General features: G+C 44.2%; 1 protein-coding gene across 1 annotated transcript; it reads left to right on the forward strand.

Moving 5' to 3' along the window:
* The first annotated feature begins 812 nt into the window (after window positions 1–812).
* LOC125723096 (serine/threonine-protein kinase pim-1-like) lies at window positions 813–5,356 on the forward strand. Its single transcript, XM_048999535.1, has 7 exons — window positions 813–975; window positions 1,422–1,516; window positions 1,661–1,705; window positions 1,796–2,174; window positions 2,339–2,515; window positions 2,614–2,707; window positions 5,113–5,356. The coding sequence occupies exons 1-7, from the start codon at window positions 873–875 to the stop codon at window positions 5,354–5,356; spliced, it is 1,137 nt and encodes a 378-aa protein (XP_048855492.1). The 5' UTR covers window positions 813–872.
* Window positions 5,357–21,206: the final 15,850 nt, after the last annotated feature.

Below are 21,206 nucleotides of genomic sequence, written 5' to 3' on the forward strand. Positions count from 1 at the left end.
TGTAGTTAGGCTAGCTTGCTAGCGTAGTTTAATTAATGTGAAAATACTTCAGAAGACAAAAAAATGCATATTCAGTAATAATACAAATACAAAAAAACATCTAGCTTGCCTTTATGAAAGTGCCGAGAGCAAACACGCATTAAGGGAGATATCGTGTTGACAGTGATCTCCTTTCCTCTCACCGCTGCGACACAGGCCACCCGACGCCTCTTCGTTACCTCCTCTACCTGCTGTCCTTATCCCCTTTTCCGAGTGTTAAACCGAAAAAATGTCATGCGGTGCTACACCTTTCTGCCATTTCTGCCATGTCACTTAGTATGACAGCCTTTCACACAGCATAAGTGTCCCATCTTAAAAAGAATAATGCTACAAGCAAATGCTGCCACTTGAGTTATATACATCCAAAATGGCGATTCGACCCACAATACATTGCGCCTTTAGCGAGTGACGTCACCTGTCAATGACCTACCGAAAAGCTGTAAAAACTATTAATTTATATAATGCCTTGAAGAATGCTTTGCAAATGAGAAAGGATGTGTACTGCTGCTTCTTTAAAGTGTAGTTTGTATATGTTATGCATCTTGCATTATGTTTGTATATTGTTAAAAAAAATTAAAAAACAACTCTAACCATGAAAAAAACACGTAGACGGGGGAGAATATGCAAATTAACAACTAATTATATTACTGCAAAATAATATCATCAAGTATATTTTTTTCTATTTTGCAAGGGGGGGGGGGGGGCTCTGGGCTGCAGCCCAGGAAAGCCCGTGCATGATGACGTCAGTGGTTCTAGAATCTACAATATTCGAATGACGCTCACCTATCCTGCGCAGCTATAAAACTTTCATTTGCGTCCTGCTTTGAGAAACGATGGGTGTCAAACGATCACGTTCCGACTCTGACTGTGAATCTCCTCCCAAGAAAAGGAGAGAGAGTACGGAAGGCGATTTGCGGTTTAAAGGGTCCCGCAAAGGTTGGACGACTGGCTTTGATAGTTCATGAAAATTACACATAACTTATTTATTATTAAGAAAGCAATGTAAATCTTTTTAATAAGGCTTGCTGCAAGAACAGATGTAAACAATGTACTGGACCTATAGATTAAACAAATAAATTAAAGCAATAATTAATTCATTAATTGATAAAAATTGCCACTGAATGTTTTGAAAACAAACATGTACCCAAATTGATTCAATATTGTGGCTGCTTTGATTCTGAATCTGAGCCTATTCTGACTGTAGCATGTAATCGGCACACTAAAGATAATACTGAATGAACAGACCAAGTTCAGGGTAGGCATGCAGTAAAGAAATATTAATGCATGGTATTTAAACTTAATAGTGAATTTTCAGCAACTGTGGTATGGTATAGAAAATGCTGTGTGGACTCTTTCTGAAGTGTACCTGCTTAATGTTGTAGAACATTTGGAGGACCTGTACCACCAGGGGGAGCTACTGGGAGAGGGTGGTTTTGGAGCCGTGTATGCCGGCACTCGCAAGGCCGATGGCTTCCCAGTAAGTCTCCAAATGGTGAAGTCATGACATGCATAGTTATATCTCTCCAGAGATCCCTTTTATTATACCTGTTAGATGCAGCTGTAAAAGCCTATGTTTTCTCAATATATACTACACTAAATTTGTGATTTTTTTTCCCTCTAGGTGGCTATCAAATATGCCCGAAAGGATGACAAGGAGCTAGAACTGGTAAGTGTTTTCATTCATGGAGCTTGGTTTATTTGCAAGAATTTCTGCCTTAATATATGTAATAATATATTTCTGCCCTCCCATTCATAGCCTGGACTTGACGAGCCCATCCCATTGGAAGTGGCGCTAATGATGCTCGTCAGCCATGAGTCATCTTGTGCCAACGTGCTGAAGCTCCTGGACTGGTTCAGTGGCCCAGAAGATTACATTATGATCCTGGAAAGGCCGGATCCATGCCAGGATCTGTACGAATTCTGCTATAGCAAAGGGGGCTACCTCTCAGAAGATGTTACAAGGCACGTGCTGGTCCAGGTGCTCCAGGCTTTGCGTCACTGCCAGGACTCAGGCGTCTTCCATCGCGACCTCAAAACAGAGAATCTGTTAATCAGGACGGACACTTTGGAGGTTAAACTAATTGATTTTGGCTGTGGAGACAAATGGAAAGACACCCCCTATGTGGAATATTCAGGTCAGTAAGGGAGGCTAATTAAAAACCTGTCAAACTAACCCCTGTTTTTAACAGCAAGTAGCAGGTAACCTGGACCTGCGATAACTCCCTGCAGTGGAGTTGGATGTGTATTCTTCAGTCCTAACCTAACTCATTGCAGTAAGTCATTTGCCTTGTTGTTTCAGGAACAGAGGACTTTGCTCCCCCAGAGGTATTCCTGAGTGGGGAGTATCTAGCTGGCCCCACCACGGTCTGGTCTGTAGGTGTCACACTTTACGAGCTAGTGTGCGGTTACTTGCCCTTCCGCAACAAGAGGGCAATCATCTCAGGCTGCCTGATATTCCCCTCATGGGTCTCTCCTGGTGAGCAGCTTACTTTTTGTCCCACGACTAGAGTCTCCTGACAGGGAGTGTTCTTTTTCTGACTAACTCTCTGACCCTGCCAATCTATTCTCCAACAGACTGCTGCAGTCTGATTCGCCAGTGCCTGAGGCGTAAGGTGGCGGATAGGCTGACGTTGGAACAGATTCAGGTCCATCCATGGCTGCTGCAGACGTGACTGCTGACCTGAAGGTCAAACAAGAAATCACAAATATTGTTAACCTTCTGTAATCATGATCATCTTAAATAATGCGCAACTGTCAAATAAAAGATTTACTTTCACAAATGCTCTATATAGGTGTTTCTCATTTGTTCTGATTTCTTGGTAGCAGTGGTTAGTTGATGCACAATATCCTGGTTCCCCGAATATCCAAGTCATATCATAATGATTTGACCTGAATTAAGACAATGGTTGGACCAGAGGGAATCCAGACATCTTGGGGTGATACGTGTTCGATACCTTACTTCGGATTGAGCATGATTGATTGAGAGTCGGAGTCTGTTATATTTTACAAGTAGAACCTTTGCTGAGCACCACATTCTGTAACAGCTACAATGATTTGCACAACAATGGCTTTGCACCTGCCTTAGAGCCAAGGTCATTCTTGCTGCAAACACCTTCATTCTGTCTCTCATGCTTGGCCTCAATGTCTTAAAGGTTGTGTAAGCTAAAGCTAATGTTGCTATGCATAAGAAACACTAAGTGTTAATAATTCTGTACTTGTCTGGAAAGAGATTATGTTGCATGATTTCGCCACACCAGCCTCTGTTTCTCATTTGGTCAGCACATTTCATCAGAACAATTCTCTGCATAGCTTAGCATTTGCTATATCATGCTGAGCAGAAGGATGTCACACTTCTGCTCCAGCTTGTGGGAGCAGTTCTTCACTGCAGTTCTTCTGGAACCACTCAGATCACACATATTGCCAGAAGAGCACTTACCTTCTGGACCTGTGGGGCACCATTAATGAAAATTCCCTGTCGAATGCACCTTTATGATGATGCTGAAGATGGTGGCGCGCACAGTCGCAGTGGCTTGTGGCTCTTCATGTTTAGTGCTACTTCTTTGTTTGTCGCGCATCTGTGCGTATCCAAAGCGATATAGCCGTCAGGAGGTACTGGCCATGGGCCTCAGCAAGCAACAAAAAATCACAGAGGAGCCTCGCCACTCTTACAACTTTCCAAACGAGATAGCGAGACCTCCGGGTGCTCTGTGAATTGTTATCGCCACCGGCAGCCGGAGACGTGAGCGTAAGCATAAGCGGGGATGTCGCTCCGGCTTGCTAGCGAGACTGCGGAAAGACCCCCACAAACCAACTCTCCCGAATATGTACGTCAGCAACGCGAGATCCATTATCCACAAAATGGACAAGCTGGAAGTTCTTATGGAGGGGAATCGCTACGTTCGCGACTGCTGTGTTTCAATAATATCGAAACCTGGCTTCACCTACTGATCCCCGGACGCAGCCGTACAACTAGAGGGCCGCACCATGCACCGCTGGGACAGAAAGAAAGACTCCATTAAGAACAGAGGAGGCTGTCTGTGCATTCATGTACATAAACATTGGTCTAAAGATAGTTTAACCATACATACACACTGTTTACGGGACCTGGAGTCCATCTCTATTAAATGCCGTCCTTTTTACTTACCGAGAGAGTTAACAGTCGTGCTAATCACAGTTGTGACTTACTACCCAATGCTAATGTTACCTTAGCTCTCTCTTTGTTGTCAGACACCATTAATAAGCTACAACAGGCTCAGCCTGATGGCGTACACATCATAGCTGGTGACTTTAATCAGGCAAACTTAAAGTCCGTTCTGCCTAAGCTCTGTCAGCATGTAAAGTACCCGACCAGAGGGGAGAACATATTAGATCATGTTTATACAAACATTAAGATTGATTAAGACCAACATCACATGGCCCGAAGAAGTACTTTCTCAGCTCCTCAGCAGGGTGAACCCCAGGAAAGCCACTGGACCTGATGGTGTTCCCAGGAAAGTACTCAGAGCCTGTGCTGACCAGCTCTCACAGGTCTTCACCATCATCTTCAATCTATCTCTGACACATGCCACCATCTCAGGCTGTGTGAAATCGGCCACCATCATCCCGGTACCCAAAAAATCAGTCACACACAGTCTAAATGACTTCCGACCAGTCGCACTAACACCCATCATCAGTGTTTAGAGGGGCTGGTCCTAAACCACATCAAAACCCACCTCCCTGCATCTTTTGACCCCTATCAGTTTGCCTGCAGAACGAACAGGTCAACTGAGGATGCCATAGCGATCGCCCTTCACACCGCACTGAGCCACCTAGACCATCGGGAGAGCTACAGAATGCTCTTCATCGACCTCAGCTCTACCTTTAATACCATCATCCCGACATCCTGATCCCCAAATTGCACAACCTGGGACTCCCCCCACTCACCTGCTCCTGGATCAAGGACTTCCTCACAAGTCGGCCCCAGATAGTAAGACTTGGACCCCATCTCTCCTCCACCCGGGCACTGAGTACAGGCTCCCCACAAGGCTGTGTGCTAAGCCCACTACTCTACACCCTGTACACCTCTGACTGCAGAACGGCCCACTTCCCGGATCCACTTCCCCTCCACATCAAGGGCGACTGCGTGGAGAGGGTCCAGACCTTTACCTTCCTGGGCACCACAATCTCTTCTGACCTCTCCTGCACTGAAAACATCACAGTTGCCATCAAGAAAGCCCAGCAGCATCTGCATTTCCTGAGAGTGCTCAGGAAGAACAACATCAGTGAGAAGCTGCTGGTGACCTTCTACTGCTCCACCATTGAGAGCATTCTAACATAGAGCATTCTAACATACTGTATCACAGTATGACTTTCCTGCTGCACTAAGGCAGACTGGAGGAGAAAGAGATCAAGACAGCGCAGAAAATCATCGGCTGCCCCCAATTTAGCGTTTCCAACTAGCCTCAGCATGTTTATGGACTGTGGGGGGAAACAGAAGTCGCCGGAGGAAACCCCACAATGACATGGGGAGAACATGCAAACTCCACACACATGTGACCCAGGCGGAGACTCGAACCCGGGTCCCAGAGGTGTGAGGCAACAGTGCTAACCACTGCACCGCCATGCCACCTCCTGTGCAATAACCGATTAACATATTAAAAATTCAGTAACAAAAAAACCTATACAGTGTTATCTCAGTATTTGAACTCATTAGAACTCAAATTTCTTAAAAATCGAACAAACCAGTTAAAAAAAATTACCTAGAACTCAATCTGAATCTCAGAAGTTAAACTGTGAATGCCGACCTAAAATAACTTGTACGCATGGGGAAATGAGTCACACAGCACGCCTCTCAGCGGAAACAAAGGGTAACGCTTCAGTCTCAGCCTTGCATGCGCTGTGACAGAATCGTTTGTTGGTGATAGTGCTTTTTTATTGAAAATATCCGGTAATACACTGAACTTTATATCATTTTGGTAGCCATTGCTCACCAAAAAGTTACGCAATAGTTGTACAAATGTTACAACCTAAAAGTTTGCGATTTACGAACAAATTAACGAATACGGAGAAATAATACAAATAAACAATGAACCTTCAGTCATTATGGAAGGAATAACCCCCTCTTCTCCCCCCGGAAAAAAATCCTCTAGCTTCGAATATTGTCAGGGGCCGCGGTTAAGGCGCGGTAAGCGAACGGGCAGCAAAGCGGACAGGAAGCAGGTAAGGAGACGAAAGTCGGGGAAAACGGGTATTTATTAAGGCCGTGGGGAGAGCGGGACAGAACACTAGTACTCACACCGACTAACATTAAGGCTGTGGGGAGCACGGGACAGAACACTAGTACTCACACCGACTAACATTAAGGCTGTGGGGAGAGCGGGACAGAACACTAGTACTCACACCGACTAACATTAAGGCTGTGGGGAGCACGGGACAGAACACTAGTACTCACACCGACTAACATTAAGGCTGTGGGGAGAGCGGGACAGAACACTAGTACTCACACCGACTAACATTAAGGCTGTGGGGAGCACGGGACAGAACACTAGTACTCACACCGACTAACATTAAGGCTGGGGGGAGCACAGGACAGAACACTAGTACTCACACCGACTAACATTAAGGCTGTGGGGAGCACGGGACAGAACACTAGTACTCACACCGACTAACATTAAGGCTGTGGGGAGCACGGGACAGAACACTAGTACTCACACCGACTAACATTAAGGCTGGGGGGAGAGCGGGACAGAACACTAGTACTCACACCGACTAACATTAAGGCTGTGGGGAGAGCGGGACAGAACACTAGTACTCACACCGACTAACATTAAGGCTGTGGGGAGCACGGGACAGAACACTAGTACTCACACCGACTAACATTAAGGCTGTGGGGAGCACGGGACAGAACACTAGTACTCACACCGACTAACATTAAGGCTGTGGGGAGCACGGGACAGAACACTAGTACTCACACCGACTAACATTAAGGCTGTGGGGAGAGCGGGACAGAACACTAGTACTCACACCGACTAACATTAAGGCTGGGGGGAGCACAGGACAGAACACTAGTACTCACACCGACTAACATTAAGGCTGTGGGGAGCACGGGACAGAACACTAGTACTCACACCGACTAACATCAATCGACGGACGAAAACTAAGGCAAGACATGGACTGAAATAGACAAGGCTGGGCGAAAATAATCGGACACAGCTGGGCAAGATCAGGGAAGCACACGTGGATAATCAGGGGGCGTGGCACACACGTGGATAATCAGGGGGCGTGGCACACACGAGGATCGGACGAGCCGGGCATGACAAATATGCAGATTAAGTCTTGGACAAGGTAAGTGTATTTTTCTAATTTTTTTTATTACTACTGTAAGTGTTATTTGTGCATCTTTTTTCTCATATTGTACACTCAATTTTTCTTTCTCATTTCTTTAAATGTTTTGCTTTTGTTCCTACAATAAATACAAACCCTTAGTATGACTCAAGGTAGTAGTGCTGTGTCTGGGTTTATCAAAAAGGTGACATTGGCTTGTTTTTAACTTTACACATTGTTTGGATAGATTTATTTTCTTACTTTACAAATTACTGCTTTGATAAATGTGCTTAGATGTGTTTAGTATATGCTCTTCTTGTTTTATCCTGTTCATTTTGTGCTCAAATGCAAAAAAAAAAAAAAAACATATTTAGGTGTAAATTTTTGGGTCTGGGAACGAATTCATTGGTTTTCCATAATTACTTATGTCATAATGTCCAGAAAATTTGGTCTTTGGTTTTTGAGTTATTGCTGAGATATCATTACTCATCTGAAGTGTGTATCAAAACCACAATTCCTGACAATGCTGTTAGCAGTAGCAGAATAGCAGTTAGTGATCAATGCATGGTACGGGGTTATCTTTTTTCATGACGGCTACTATTGCCAGAACTAGCTCTGGAAATATAATTTAAATTGCTAAGTTTTAAATGACTATTAAAAATGAATAAAATGACAATGTTGCCAAAGTAACTGAAAAAAAGAGAATTAGGCCTACAGTAAAAGAGCTTTCTTCAGGGTCTGCGGAACTTACTGCAGGCAGCTTTCGCGAAGCGAGGTCACACAGTATTCAAAACAATCTCTTCTTGCCTAAGACATAACAGACCCAATATGCCTCCCCTCCCGGGCTACCAATGTACAATTTTACTTCCACAAATGCATAAGTTACATACAAGCAGTACTGTTTAAAGGGAACGTGGGAATGTAATAAACAATTGCTATGCTCTCAATTTATAGTCTATCAGAGCCTTTGATGCAGCTATTGTGTCTTTGCTTGAAATTGTGAAAATGTCCACCCTGTTGCTGTCACAGATTCAACTACTAAATGCACATCCTGATGATCTGTAACAAGTCTATCAGGATGGCATGGGAATGAATAGGATGGAGATGTTCCATAAGGATGTATAAAGCTCAGTCTCAGCTTTCCAGTGCTGGGCATAGCTTCTTCTACACATCCTAGCCACCAATCATCATCATATGCAGCCGCAACGTAACCTTTGGTGCTTGTAAAGTCGAGTGAATCCATAAGTGTGCACTTACACTGGACTGATTTGCACACCTCTGATGAATGCAGGGCATTTATTAGCCATATTTACTAGCCATGTGGGCCTTTTCAGTGGTGTGGCAAGTACAGGTGTCTGCAATGACATTAATGAAGCTTCCATTAAATTCCATTGTAGCATATTTGTAACTGTCACGACCACGGCGGAGGTAAGCGGTGATCGTGTGGGTTGGCTGGTACAGAGCAGGCAAACAGGCAGGTATCGGGGCGAAGCTGGGGTTTATTGTGGAACGGGGACTTGGAACAGGAAACAAGACTACCATCACCAAACCACAACTAACTACAATGACGGACAAGGGGAACAGGTCAGACCAGGACTTAAATACACAAAGACTAATCAAAGGAAGCGGACACAGCAGGAGACGATCAGGGTAGTACACGTGGGTAATCAGGGGGCGTGGCACACACGAGGAGCGGACGAGCCGGGCATGACAGAATCCTTAACTAATGCTGTTACTTACACCTGTGCTTGTTATACTATTCCATGTCAGTTTGGCTGCCATTAAAAAGGCCCATTAGTGATATGAAACCATGTGACGCTACGTTTACGTCATGATATCTCAGCAACACCTTAAAAACCAAAGGCCACATTTTCTGGAGATGTTCATGACATTATGATCTAGCTTTAGTAAAAATGTATCAATTTTGAAATATAGATTTTTTTTTTGTTATTGAATTTTACTACTTTAATCAGTTATTACATAGTAATTATTCATATGGGATGGCATATAATTTGGTCAATCTATAGAGCTGGACAAGGTAAATATAGCCAGTCAAAGTCATAGGCCCCCCTCCCCCCCAAAAAAAATAAGTTAAAACTTTGTTTGCTTAAATCTCCCCAATATTGATCCCAGACACGCCCAATTTCAGTTTCATGAGTTACTCATGTGACCAAATCAGCTGCCAAGTTTCGTTAAAATCCATGATGATGAGGTCCGAAAGTGTGATGATTTGACATGGTGCCCCATCCTGCATCTGAATCAATGTTGGGAGACGATCCTGGCGCTTGCTGGAGTTTCTGCTTGGTTTTGTAAATGGACGGCACCCAGTGGCAAGTCATTGGTACTATTGGTACTATTGGTACAGAGAGAAGCAGATGAGCCCCTCTGTCCTGTCTGGTGACTGTGTGTGGATCCCCCTACAAAAGCACATTTCTGTATATAAGTCAACTATCTCCTATTACTGTGCCTTTGTTTCCTCGTCTGCACACAGACTACACAAGACTGAACCACATTTCTTAGGATATCCGAAGATGGCGGCGCGTGCACACGCAGCGGCTCAGCACTCCGTAAAGCGCTTCCCGTTCTTAGGTATTTTATGGTGTTTGTGGGGACGTGGCTCGGTTCGACAATCCCGGAGGAGGCTATCCAGCTACCCGGACGCACTATACACGCGCCAACAGGGCGATCCACTCCGGTAAGAGCAGAGGAGGTGGACTGTGTGTGTACACAAATAACAGCTGGTGCACAGACGCTAAAATCACTGACACTCATTGCTCCCTGGATTTGGAGTATTTGATTGTAAAGTGTTGCCCCTTTTACCTACCAAGGGAATACTTGGATGTTATGATCGCTGCTGTTAATATCCCCCCTCAAGCTAACACTGTTGTAGCTCTGGGCTACTTGCTAACTCCTATTAGAAAGCAACAGAGTGCCCATCCGCCAGGGGTGTGTATAATAGCAGGTGATTTTAACCAAAGCGAATCTGAAGACTGTGCTCCCCAAATTGTGCCAGCATGTTCAGTGTCCTACAAGAGGAGCTGACACTGCAGACCATGTGTACAGTAATATCAAGCAGGGTTTTACAGTATCAGCTTTCCCTCATTTGGGCCAGTCTGACCACATCTCCCTGTATGTAACTCCAGCATATAGACCACTCATTAACATGGTGAAACCAGCTCCTAGAGTAAGACGAGGGTGGCCAGAGGGAGCCTGAACAGCTGCAGGATTGTTTTGACCACACTGACTGGTCCATAATCGAGGATGCTAACATCGACACCTACACCTCCACTGTTCTTCACTATATAAAATACTGCATGGTCATTGTCACCAGCACAAAACAAATTTGTATCTTTCCCAACAACAAGCCATGGATGACCAAAGATGTTTGTCTTCTGCTAAAGAGGCGTAACATGGCCTTTAGGTCGGGTGACCACAACAATACAGCATTGCCAGGTTGGAGCTGAGGAGGGGCGTCAGAGACGCAAAGGCGACCTATAGAAGGCGGATTGAGAGCCACTTCGGCAGCTCCGATCCCAGGCGCGGATGGCAAGGGATACGGCACATCACAGACCAAAACAGCAGTATCAACTTATCTACCAGCAACAGTGTTCCTTTGGCCGAAGAGCTCGATCACTTCTTCGGCCACCATGAGAGGGTGGCTACAGAGACTGTTACGGCCCCAGCAGCAGCCATCAACAGGCAGGAGCTCATCCTGCAGAGTACTGATGTAGAACGGACACTTCGCAGTGTCAACATACGGAAAGCAGCTGGTCCTGATGGCGTCCCAGGGCGGGTGCTAAGAGACTGTGCCGTGGAGCTGGCTGGGGTTTTCACAAACATCTTTAATACATCTCTGTCACTGTGCTCTGTTCCTGCCTGTTTAAAAACCTGCACAGTAGTGCCATTATCAAAACAGACCATAATAACATAATTTTTTTTTTTTTCATTTTCGCCCTCCACCCCTTCCGGGGTATGGGCCGCCAAAGGTAGATCTCCAGAGGTTTATGTCCTGGGCCATTCTTTCTAGTTGACTCCAGGTGTAGCCCATCCTTGTCATTTCTGCCTCGAGGTCTCGTCTCCAGGTGTTTCTTGGACGGCCTCTCTTCCGCTTGCCTTGGGGGTTCCATCTGAGAGCCTGTCTGGTGATGTTGGTTTATGGTTTGCGGAGGGTATGCCTTATCCATCCCCATCTTCTCTTCCAGATTTCTGCTTCTACTGAAGGTTGGTAGGTCTTTTCCCATAGGTTGGTGTTACTGATGGTGCCTGGCCAGCGGATGTGGAGAATCTTTCTGAGACAGGTGTTGATGAACGTCTGGATTCTTCGGATGTTGGTTTTGGTTTCCTCCAGGTTTCGGCCCCGTACAACAATACTGACTTCACATTGGAATTGAACAGTCGGATCTTGGTGGTCAAGGTCAGTTCTCTGGAAGCCCAGATGTTCTTGAGCTGGATGAAGGCGGCTCTTGCTTTGCCGATCCTTGCCTTGACGTCTGTATCTGTTCCACCCTGCTGGTCGATGATGCTGCCCAGGTAGGTGAAGGACTGTACCTCCTCCAGGGAACTTCCATTCACCGTGACTGGGTTGTTGCTGTTGGAGTTGGTCTTAAGAATCTTCTCCGTGTGGATGTTGAGTCCAGCCTGTGATGATGTGGTTGCCAGCACATTGATCTTCTCTTCCATCTGCTGTTGACTGTGGGAGAGAAGCGCGAGATCGTCTGCAAAGTCTAGGTCTTCCAATTGGCTCCACAAGGTTCACTGGATTCCATTTCTGCATTCACTGGTGGATGTCTTCATGATCCAGTTGATAGCGATGAGGAAGAGGAACGGGGATAACAAGCACCCCTGTCGGACTCCTGTCTTCACTTGGAAAGTGAAGAAAACAAAGGAACTCATCATTGATTTTAGTAGGAAAAGGGTGGGTCACCAGCCTCTGGTGATAAATGGGGAAGTTGTGGAGAGGGTGTCAACATTCAGGTTCCTGGGCACATACATATCGGAGGCCCTCACCTGGACAAATAACAGAATTTGCTTGATCAGGAAGGTGCAGCAAAGACTGTAATTCCTGAGGGTTCTCAGGAGAATCAACCTGCCACAACATCTGCCGGTGTCCTTCGATCACTGCTCCATTGAGAATAATAATAATAATAATAATAATAATTATAATAATAATAATAATAATAATAAATTGTATTTGTATTGCACTTTATATTCTAGCAATTATATTCAGACTGATACAGTTTGTAAAAACCCTGTAGCTTTGAGCTTAAGGACGTCTGGAAAACTAATAATTCAATTAATCTAAATGGTGGTGAGTTATTTGTGTTCTCTACTGTGAACACCCGTGTACAATAATCATTAAATTCATTTACTATATCAATTTCATTTTCAATTATAAAGTCCTTACTATCCTGTAAATTGGTGATTTCAGCTTTTAGAGCTTTTTTGGAGATAAAACATTGGAAGAAACTTTTAATGTCATTCTTAGCTTTCAGTCTCATACCATTAAAGTTTGCCTTCCTCACAATATACTTTTTTCTTTTGGATTTTGCTCTTCTGACACAAAAATTAGCCTGAAATTTAACCATGTTATGATCACTACTGTCCAGTGGTTCTAAAACCTCTAATTTTCCAATCCTGTCCTGGTTATTAAAGAGAACAAGATCAAGAATGATCCCCTGGTAGGGATGTTAACAAACTGAGTAAAAAAACAATCCTGTACCACTTCCACCATCTCCAGTTCATTTACAGAAGAGCCAGAGACTGTGTCCCACTGTATCCCTGGTAAATTAAAATCACCCATAACCACCACATCATTTTTATTACTCATAATCCTGATGTCGTCATACAACATTCTGCTTTCCTCTGCAGCTACATTAGGTGTCTATAACAAACACTGACAATTAGGCCATTTGAGTCTTTAGCATCTATTTTAGCATCTGTCATTTCCGTACTGGGCATCTTCCCAGTGGGCTGAGGGCTACGGGGACCTTCAGAATTCATTATGCCCCCCCGCTCCCCATTATGTACTGGGGATTCCAAAGTGGGGGGGGTGGGTTTTAGTCCCACCTAAGATGACTCCTTCTCTTTATCATATTGATTGTTGCGATGAACCAAGGCAGTAGAAAGTGTAACAGGAAGCTTCATCACCATACCAGGTCTGAGGCTTAGAACGGCCATGTCCTCTGCTGGGTCTCACTTTGTCTGTGGCCAACAGCTTTTACCTGCTTGTCATGCTTACATTAGGCATCGCTTGAGGAAGGCTCATGCTGCATCTCACAGGGGCTTTATAACCTAGGGGTCTCTGAAAAGAAGCACTAAGTACCATTATGTGTGTCCAGAGCCCCTTTGCTGTTTAAAGTGGACTAAGAAAACACTCACCCAGCCCTGACTGTGCAGCAGAGTGGTGCAGAGGAAGTGTGCTGGGCCCATAACCCAGAGGTCAATGGATTGAAACCATTCTCTGCTATGTTGTCTCTCTTTTCTTATGCCACGTTTAAGTGCTTCACAGCAAATTGCTGATCTTTCCTTCATTAAGGCTCTTGTCCCCTAGTGTTCAGAGGTTTTCTTAAACTTTGTCATCTTACTCTTGGCCCAGTTTTGCCCCCCTTTCCTCAGCTCTTCTTTGAAACTCTGCTTCTAAGGTCAGCATCCCAGACACCTTTTCAGTGATGCTGATGACACTGATAGAGATGGTGAAACATGGCACCAAGATAGAAGAATGAGTGAAGCACCAAGTACTCTAAAGTGTGTTATGATACCCTTTGCTCTTTAAAGTAGAAACACTGAGGAAAGACTCAGCTGGTCATTGTTCTACTACCTGCAAGCCGATCATTAGTGCATCTCCAGCCAACCGCCTCTGCTGTTTTACAAAATTCACAGCTAATCAGCTCAAAAATTTGTCAGACTTTTTCCATTTTCTGTCGGCATTTAAACTCCTGACCGCTAGATGGCAGTGTTGTAATCTATCTTCAGCCATCTGACTCATCCACTCCAACGTAAACAGAGTCAAAAACCAAAATGGCAGTGCATGCAGAAACAGCAGCCCGGAGCTTTTCAATGCTACGCTTTTGTTGTGTAATATCTGACAATGTGCTACTGGTTTCTTTGCTTCTAGCACCAGAATTTTTTCTTTATTTTTATTCTTTTTTATTTTTGGTGTATGTATCTTTAGCTTTTATATGTATTTTATCTGTATTTATACTCTGTAAGTGTTAGTCTGTAGTTTTATGCTTACTATGGCGTCTACAGGCTTGCTCCAAATGACATCTCATTGTATTTTCACAGTGACAATAAAAGCATCTCACCTTATCCAAGGTTGGAGGTTGGATAAGGGCGCACCGCTAAAGTTTAGCTTTAGCAAACCTAGCAAAGAGTGCTTCATTACAGGATGCAAGACGGCCAGGCCCACGGGCAGCCTGGCCCACTCATTTCTGATTGGTCAGAAATTACACTGTCTCTCAGATCTGATTCATTGACTATTTCCTCTATGTATTTCTGCGTCGTCGTGCTCCGTGAAAATTAGCAACAATTTTGTACCAAATTCAATACAGGAGAGACTTCATGCTAATCTGTAGAAAATAATCTGAATAACCTATCAAGTCAAGAGCTTCAGGATGAATGATCTAAATAAAAAGGTAAAAGTGAAAGATTTTGCCTGACTTTCTCCAGCTTTGTCTGAAACATCATCTCTATCTTACAAAGGTGTTAAATACCGTTATATCATTATGGAAGGTTTACTGTTGATCACTTGAGATTACAGTCTTCATGTGCGTCTTTTTATTCATATAAACCCTCGTCTTTAATGTATAAGAGCAGGGTATCTGCAGATTCTTAAAAAATGTTACATTGGATTTTCCAAAATTAAGGCCTTAAATATTTTTTTAAATGACTAGTAGTCCTTAAATCCAGAGTTCAAAGGTCTTAAAATACCACAGACCCAGTAAACAAGATTGCTATATGTTTTTCTGGTAATCTATAAAGAATTTGGTGAATTTCTAATTGGTGTTTTGCATTTTTGTGTATGAGATCGGAATGAGCGGAACCGCCAACATTTCCGTTGTGTTTGCGGGAGGGACGCTATTTCAGGGACGCACATTAGCAGTTTGTTGCTAGTGGACACGTCATTCATGGAGAAGTGCAAGTTTAACGTTAACTGGGTTGGATAATCCCACATTTGCGACATGGTTAAAAGCAGTTCCAGGTAATAGCTATGAGACCCCCTGTATGCTGTGCAAGAAGCTTTTTAAACTTGGTTCAGTGGGAGTTAAAGCTGTAGAGTCACATATGCACAGCGTGAAGCACAAAGCTGCTGCCATAACCCGCCAACAGGCGCCTGCCATTTCTCAGTTCTGTTCCGTCTCAACAGTTTCTCAGACTTCAGCTCCATCTCCGAACCCAGCAGCGACCGCCACATCAGTTACAGTGACAGACCTCAGGACTACCTTTGGGTCCAGCGCTACCCTCCAGGCAGAGGTACTGTGGTGCCTGCACAGCGTAACAAGACACCAATCCTACAGCGCTAATGTGGGAGTTGGGGATGTGTTTCTGTGTGTCCATTCATTCCTACATAGAGTTTTAATCCCGTTTACATGAAAAGCTGTAGTTATTGTGCCCCTGACAATTCCAAATTTCTATTTGCAGCAAACTGACAAACCGAATAAGCCCAGGACACTGGAAAATGCTTGAACAACGTGGTAAAGTGGATTTCAGCTTTTTCTGTTGTTACATTTGTATGTTTCCCGACTAGGAAATCGCAATAAACTTCACGTGTGGTAAAGACAAAACAGCCTATTTCACAAGATTTGATTTGGCTCCTGACATCATTAAACTCCGCGTGGTCGATGTCAACAGTGGCAGTTTTACTTTGATGTTTGATGAGACCCTCAACCAAACAACTAAAACCAAGCAACTGGACCTACATGCTCGTTACTGGAAAGAGAATCAAGTCCAGTCCAGATAGCTGGGATCCCAATTCATGGGTCATAGAACACCTTAGGATTTACTACACCACTTTAAAGTAAGTTATAAGCCAACACTAATATCTAAATCTAAATACCTGTAGTCTAACTATAGCTGTTTTGTTTTGAAATGATGCATTATTATTATTCTTGCATTCGTGTTGGAATCTGTAACAGAGAACACATTTTATTTTTCAACTGGAAAATGCGTAAATCTAAAAAAAACAACACATTTTTGAAAATTTCACAATAAAATATGACTTTCCCGTGCAGCAGTTCTAAGTTTTACTTGTTGTGATAGATGATCACCTAGTCTATATATGCTTGATAAATGACACTCAGTTTTTCATCAGCTGCTTTCAGTCTCCATGGATGGACCAAATGTAAACTGGAAGTTTTTAGAACTGCTTCATGAAGAACAGCATGAGCAGTATGAGGGCACTCAGCTGATTGTGGTTGGGAGCTGTGGCCTTCAAACCCCATATAATGCCAGCAAATGTGGTTTCTCCTTATGGCAGCTAGAGGAAGTTTGAAAGCCATTTGTATTCTCTTCCATAGTGTGCCAGCAAGGAGAGAGGACTTCACTGCTTTTACTAAATCTGCAAAATTTCCACTTGCATCCTGTAGCCACCGATGGCTTAAACTTACCAGTAGCAGAGAGAGCCCTGGAGGTGTGGCCGTCTCTGACCAGGTACCTGGATGCAGTCAGAATGAGGAAGCTACCAAATCCAGGAACTGCATCGTTTGACACCCTTGAAGCTGCTCAGACAGACCCCTCATCTTCGCAAAGCTACATTTCTACATTTCTGCTATCACCAGGACCTTCACTCCTTTCTTGACAAGACATCAAACTGATGAACCAGTGATGCCATTCTTAGCCACAGACTTGGCTGAGTTGATGAAGGTAATATCCTAGCATTGGACAGGTTGATTTATTTACATTTCTCCCTGAACATAATCTGTCCTCAGGTTAGTGTTTTACCTGATTAATATGTGATTAATATGAATGATTTATTAATTATATACAGATACTCATACCCACACATCCATCCATCCATCCATCCATTTTCCAAACCGCTTATCCTACTGGGTCGCGAGGGGTCCGGAGCCGATCCCAGAAGCAATGGGCACGAGGCAGGGAACAACCCAGGATGAGGGGCCAGCCCGTCGCAGGGCACACTCACACACCAGTCACTCAAACACGCACCCCTACGGGCAATTTAGTAAGTCCAATTAACCTCAGCATGTTTTTGGACTGTGGGGGGAAACCAGAGTACCCGGAGGAAACCCCACATGTGACCCAGGCGGAGACTCGAACCCGGGTCCCAGAGGTGTGAAGCAACAGTGCTAACCACTGCACCACCATGCCGCCCCAGGGTGCACCTTGACATGAGAAATTACAATGGGAGGCAAATGGTAGAGGAGCTAGACAGTAGTGGTTACATCACCAATGACAAGTCCCCTCTCACCAGGATCAGCAGCGACCATATGCTGAGACACCGGGGCACTAAAGGGCTTTGAGTCCCAGGGAGCGGACATAAATACTCATTTATTGGATCGAGGCATCATCCATCCATCCATCCATTTTCCAAACCGCTTATCCTACTGGGTCGCGGGGGGTCCGGAGCCTATCCCGGATGCAATGGGCACGAGGCAGGGAACAACCCAGGATGGGGGGCCAGCCCATCGCAGGGATCAAAGCATCAGATAAATGTAATTTATGCATTAATAAGATATTCCTACAGAGCAATTTCTAAAAGACATGGCAGTGCCCTAACATCTCATGTAATAAACCCTTTGGCATCATCTGCTGCCTTATTCAGCCTAACCCAATAGTCCAGAGGATCCTCCCTAGCATCTGACTTGGTTGAACAAAAATCTACTGGAGGCATCCCAGAATGCACAGTCAAATAAGAATGCTGCTTCAGGACACTAAGGACTGCATCCACATCTCCAGTGGCAGTGACAGTGTCATTACTATGCAGCCATGCTCTGACCACATCTCTGGCACATCCCATCAGTCTGCTTGTGCCTGCAGCAGGGATGGGTGAACCTAAGCATTCAGAGGTTTCCCCAGCAGATAGACTATTTTGCATCTTAGAGAGGGCACTGAGGTAGAGATTGGTAAACAACTTCACAATATTATTCTTAACCTGCCAGATCTGGATTATCCCTTCTGTCAGAAATCTTGCAGGCAGAGCCCACTTGAAGCAGAGCCGAGAGGTAGGGCTACATGTTAAACTAAAGGCAGAAAAATACTTGCTTTTCATTACACACTTATGTACGTACGTACAGCCGCGGTCCGTATCCTGCGTTCTTTGCGTCGGTTTTTGTGCACGTACTCAAAAATTAACGGAACGTATACGGAGATGCAATACCTGCGTAATTTATAGGGGGCAGTGTTGCGAGATCTGCAGTCAACAGTCAAGATGTCCACGTTTGAGGACCTGTTGATTGAGCAGGTCCGCAATTATCCTCATCAAAATAACGTGTAATAATAGATGGCAAGAGATTTCAAACATCCTGAATTTTAATTTGGAAATTTGTAAAAACAAGTGGCAACAAGTGCGAGACCGGTATGTTAGAGCGCGGAAAATGTTAGTCGCGAAACGAAGCGGTGATCCTGCTGACCTGATGTTTTGCAATTATCCACCGTCTGGACTGGATGAAGTGTCACCTCAACCACAAAACTACTGAGACTAATTTCCCTAGAATTGACACGGTAAGTGTTTTTTTTACTTATTGTTCGGAATAACATCCATCCATCCATCCATCCATTTTCCAAACCGCTTATCCTACTGGGTCGCGGGGGGTCCGCAGCCTATCCCAGAAGCAATGGGTACGAGGCAGGGAGCAACCCAGGATGGGGGGCCAGCCCATCGCAGGGCACACTCACACACCATTCACTCAAACATGCACTCCTACGGGCAATTTAGCAACTCCAATTAGCCTCAGCATGTCTTTGGACTGTGGGGGGAAACCAGAGTACCCAGAGGAAACCCCACGACGACATGGGGAGAACATGCAAACTCCGCACACATATAACTCAGGCGGAGACTCGAACCCGGGTCCCAGTGGTGCGAGGCAACAGTGCCAACGACATGGGGAGAACATGCAAACTCCACACACATGTGACCCAGGCAGAGACTCGAACCCGGGTCCCAGTGGTGCGAGGCAACAGTGCCAACGACATGGGGAGAACATGCAAACTCCACACACATATAACTCAAGCGGAGACTCGAACCCGGGTCCCAGTGGTGCGAGGCAACAGTGCCAACGACATGGGGAGAACATGCAAACTCCACACACATATAACTCAAGCGGAGACTCGACCCCGGGTCCCAGTGGTGCGAGGCAACAGTGCCAACGACATGGGGAGAACATGCAAACTCCACACCTGATGAACCAGTGATGCCATTCTAAACTCCTGCACCACCATGCCACCCCAGACTTTAACTTGATTTATTTAAAATATTTCCTAGAATTGCGTATACTAAATTCAACCCAAAAAAGCGAGTGCAAATTATTGCATCATTTAATTTGAGTAAATTCTACAGTTTATTTATTTGCAGTTTACGTACTGAATTACAGTGCATTGCAGCATTTTATCAGCAAGGTTCTCATAAATATTGCCCTACTTTCTACAGTATTGTACTATTTTACTGATAAACAGTGTTACTGTGATAATTTCACTGTTTATTACAGCAGGGGTGCAGATTGAACCCACAACCCTGGAGGTGTAAGGCTACAGTAGGAGCAATGGGCCACTATTGATACTGTGAGAAATGATGTATTTTTAATCATACACTATAACTGACGTGCCGCTACACTGCTTGTGTATGCTCTGCACCTTGTCTTTCTCCCTTACTTGTCTTTCTTGTTCTCCACACCTTGTGAGCTTCAACATGAGCTGATTGATTGTTTTTCATAAGGCCCCAGGTTAGTTAGGTCCAGTCTCCTGGAAAATCACTAGAATGTGTCCATGGCTTTGGAAGCTAAGATCACCTTATTTTCAGGGAGAGTCCTGTAATATTTATTTTAATAAATTATTTTTATTGATAAACCTTCATACTGATAATCCTCTTTTAGTGGTCCTAAAAAAACATGATTTAAGACACATTTCACGATTCAGTAACCCTACTTGTCCAATAGATGGCAGTGTAGTACTTCGACTAAGACGTGCTATGGAAATTGCTGGTAAAATATAAAGCTCGTTTTCCATTTTAAACGTTTGTCTGACTGAAATGCCCACATGTTGTACATATGTTATTGTACTATACGTCTAACCTTCAGCGTTATATACCACACCTACCTCAGTTATCTGCAGCAATAAAATATGGATGTGTAATTGGACAGCTGCAAGTCAAGTTGTAGAATCGATTATTTTTCTAAACGTTTATCTGTCTGATTTTACAGTAAAGTATGCATGGAGGCATGGTACAATAAGGTGTGAATAAGTTGAAAATATACATGAAATATAATAAAATAATAAATATTTGTAAACATTTAACTAGATAAAGACAGCTTCACAGTACTTATATAACCCTGCACAATTTAGAATATCATCACGGCTCCCTGGAAATGATCAGTTATCATTATAGTACAAATAAGCAGTTATCCAGACATCCCAAGTCTCCCGCATATTGACAGCGGCTCCCTGATGCCCCTAAATTAAATAAATATATATTCCGGAAACTAGAGCAAGCAAACAAGAGCATGCACGCGAGACAGTAGCGCGCACGAATGAGCAAGTAAATGAGCTAGGAACGAGCGAGAGAGAGAAAGAGAGAAAGCGAGAACGTGCGTATGTGTGGATCCCTATATGTGTGACTCTTCATGTAGCCAGTGCTAGACAGACAGCATTCTGATTGGTTTACTTAGCCATATAAGCCAATCATATTTCAGTGC

This window comes from Brienomyrus brachyistius, unplaced genomic scaffold (assembly GCF_023856365.1).
Source record: "Brienomyrus brachyistius isolate T26 unplaced genomic scaffold, BBRACH_0.4 scaffold45, whole genome shotgun sequence".
NCBI classification, from domain to species: domain Eukaryota; kingdom Metazoa; phylum Chordata; class Actinopteri; order Osteoglossiformes; family Mormyridae; genus Brienomyrus; species Brienomyrus brachyistius.

Coding starts and splice junctions, on each gene's coding strand:
- LOC125723096 (XM_048999535.1), top strand. CDS start 873: ATGGGTGTCAAACGATCACGTTCCGACTCTGACTGTGAATCTCCTCCC. Junction 976..1,421: donor GTTTAAAGGGTCCCGCAAAG/GTTGGACGACTG, acceptor TTAATGTTGTAG/AACATTTGGAGGACCTGTAC. Junction 1,517..1,660: donor GCAAGGCCGATGGCTTCCCA/GTAAGTCTCCAA, acceptor TTTTCCCTCTAG/GTGGCTATCAAATATGCCCG.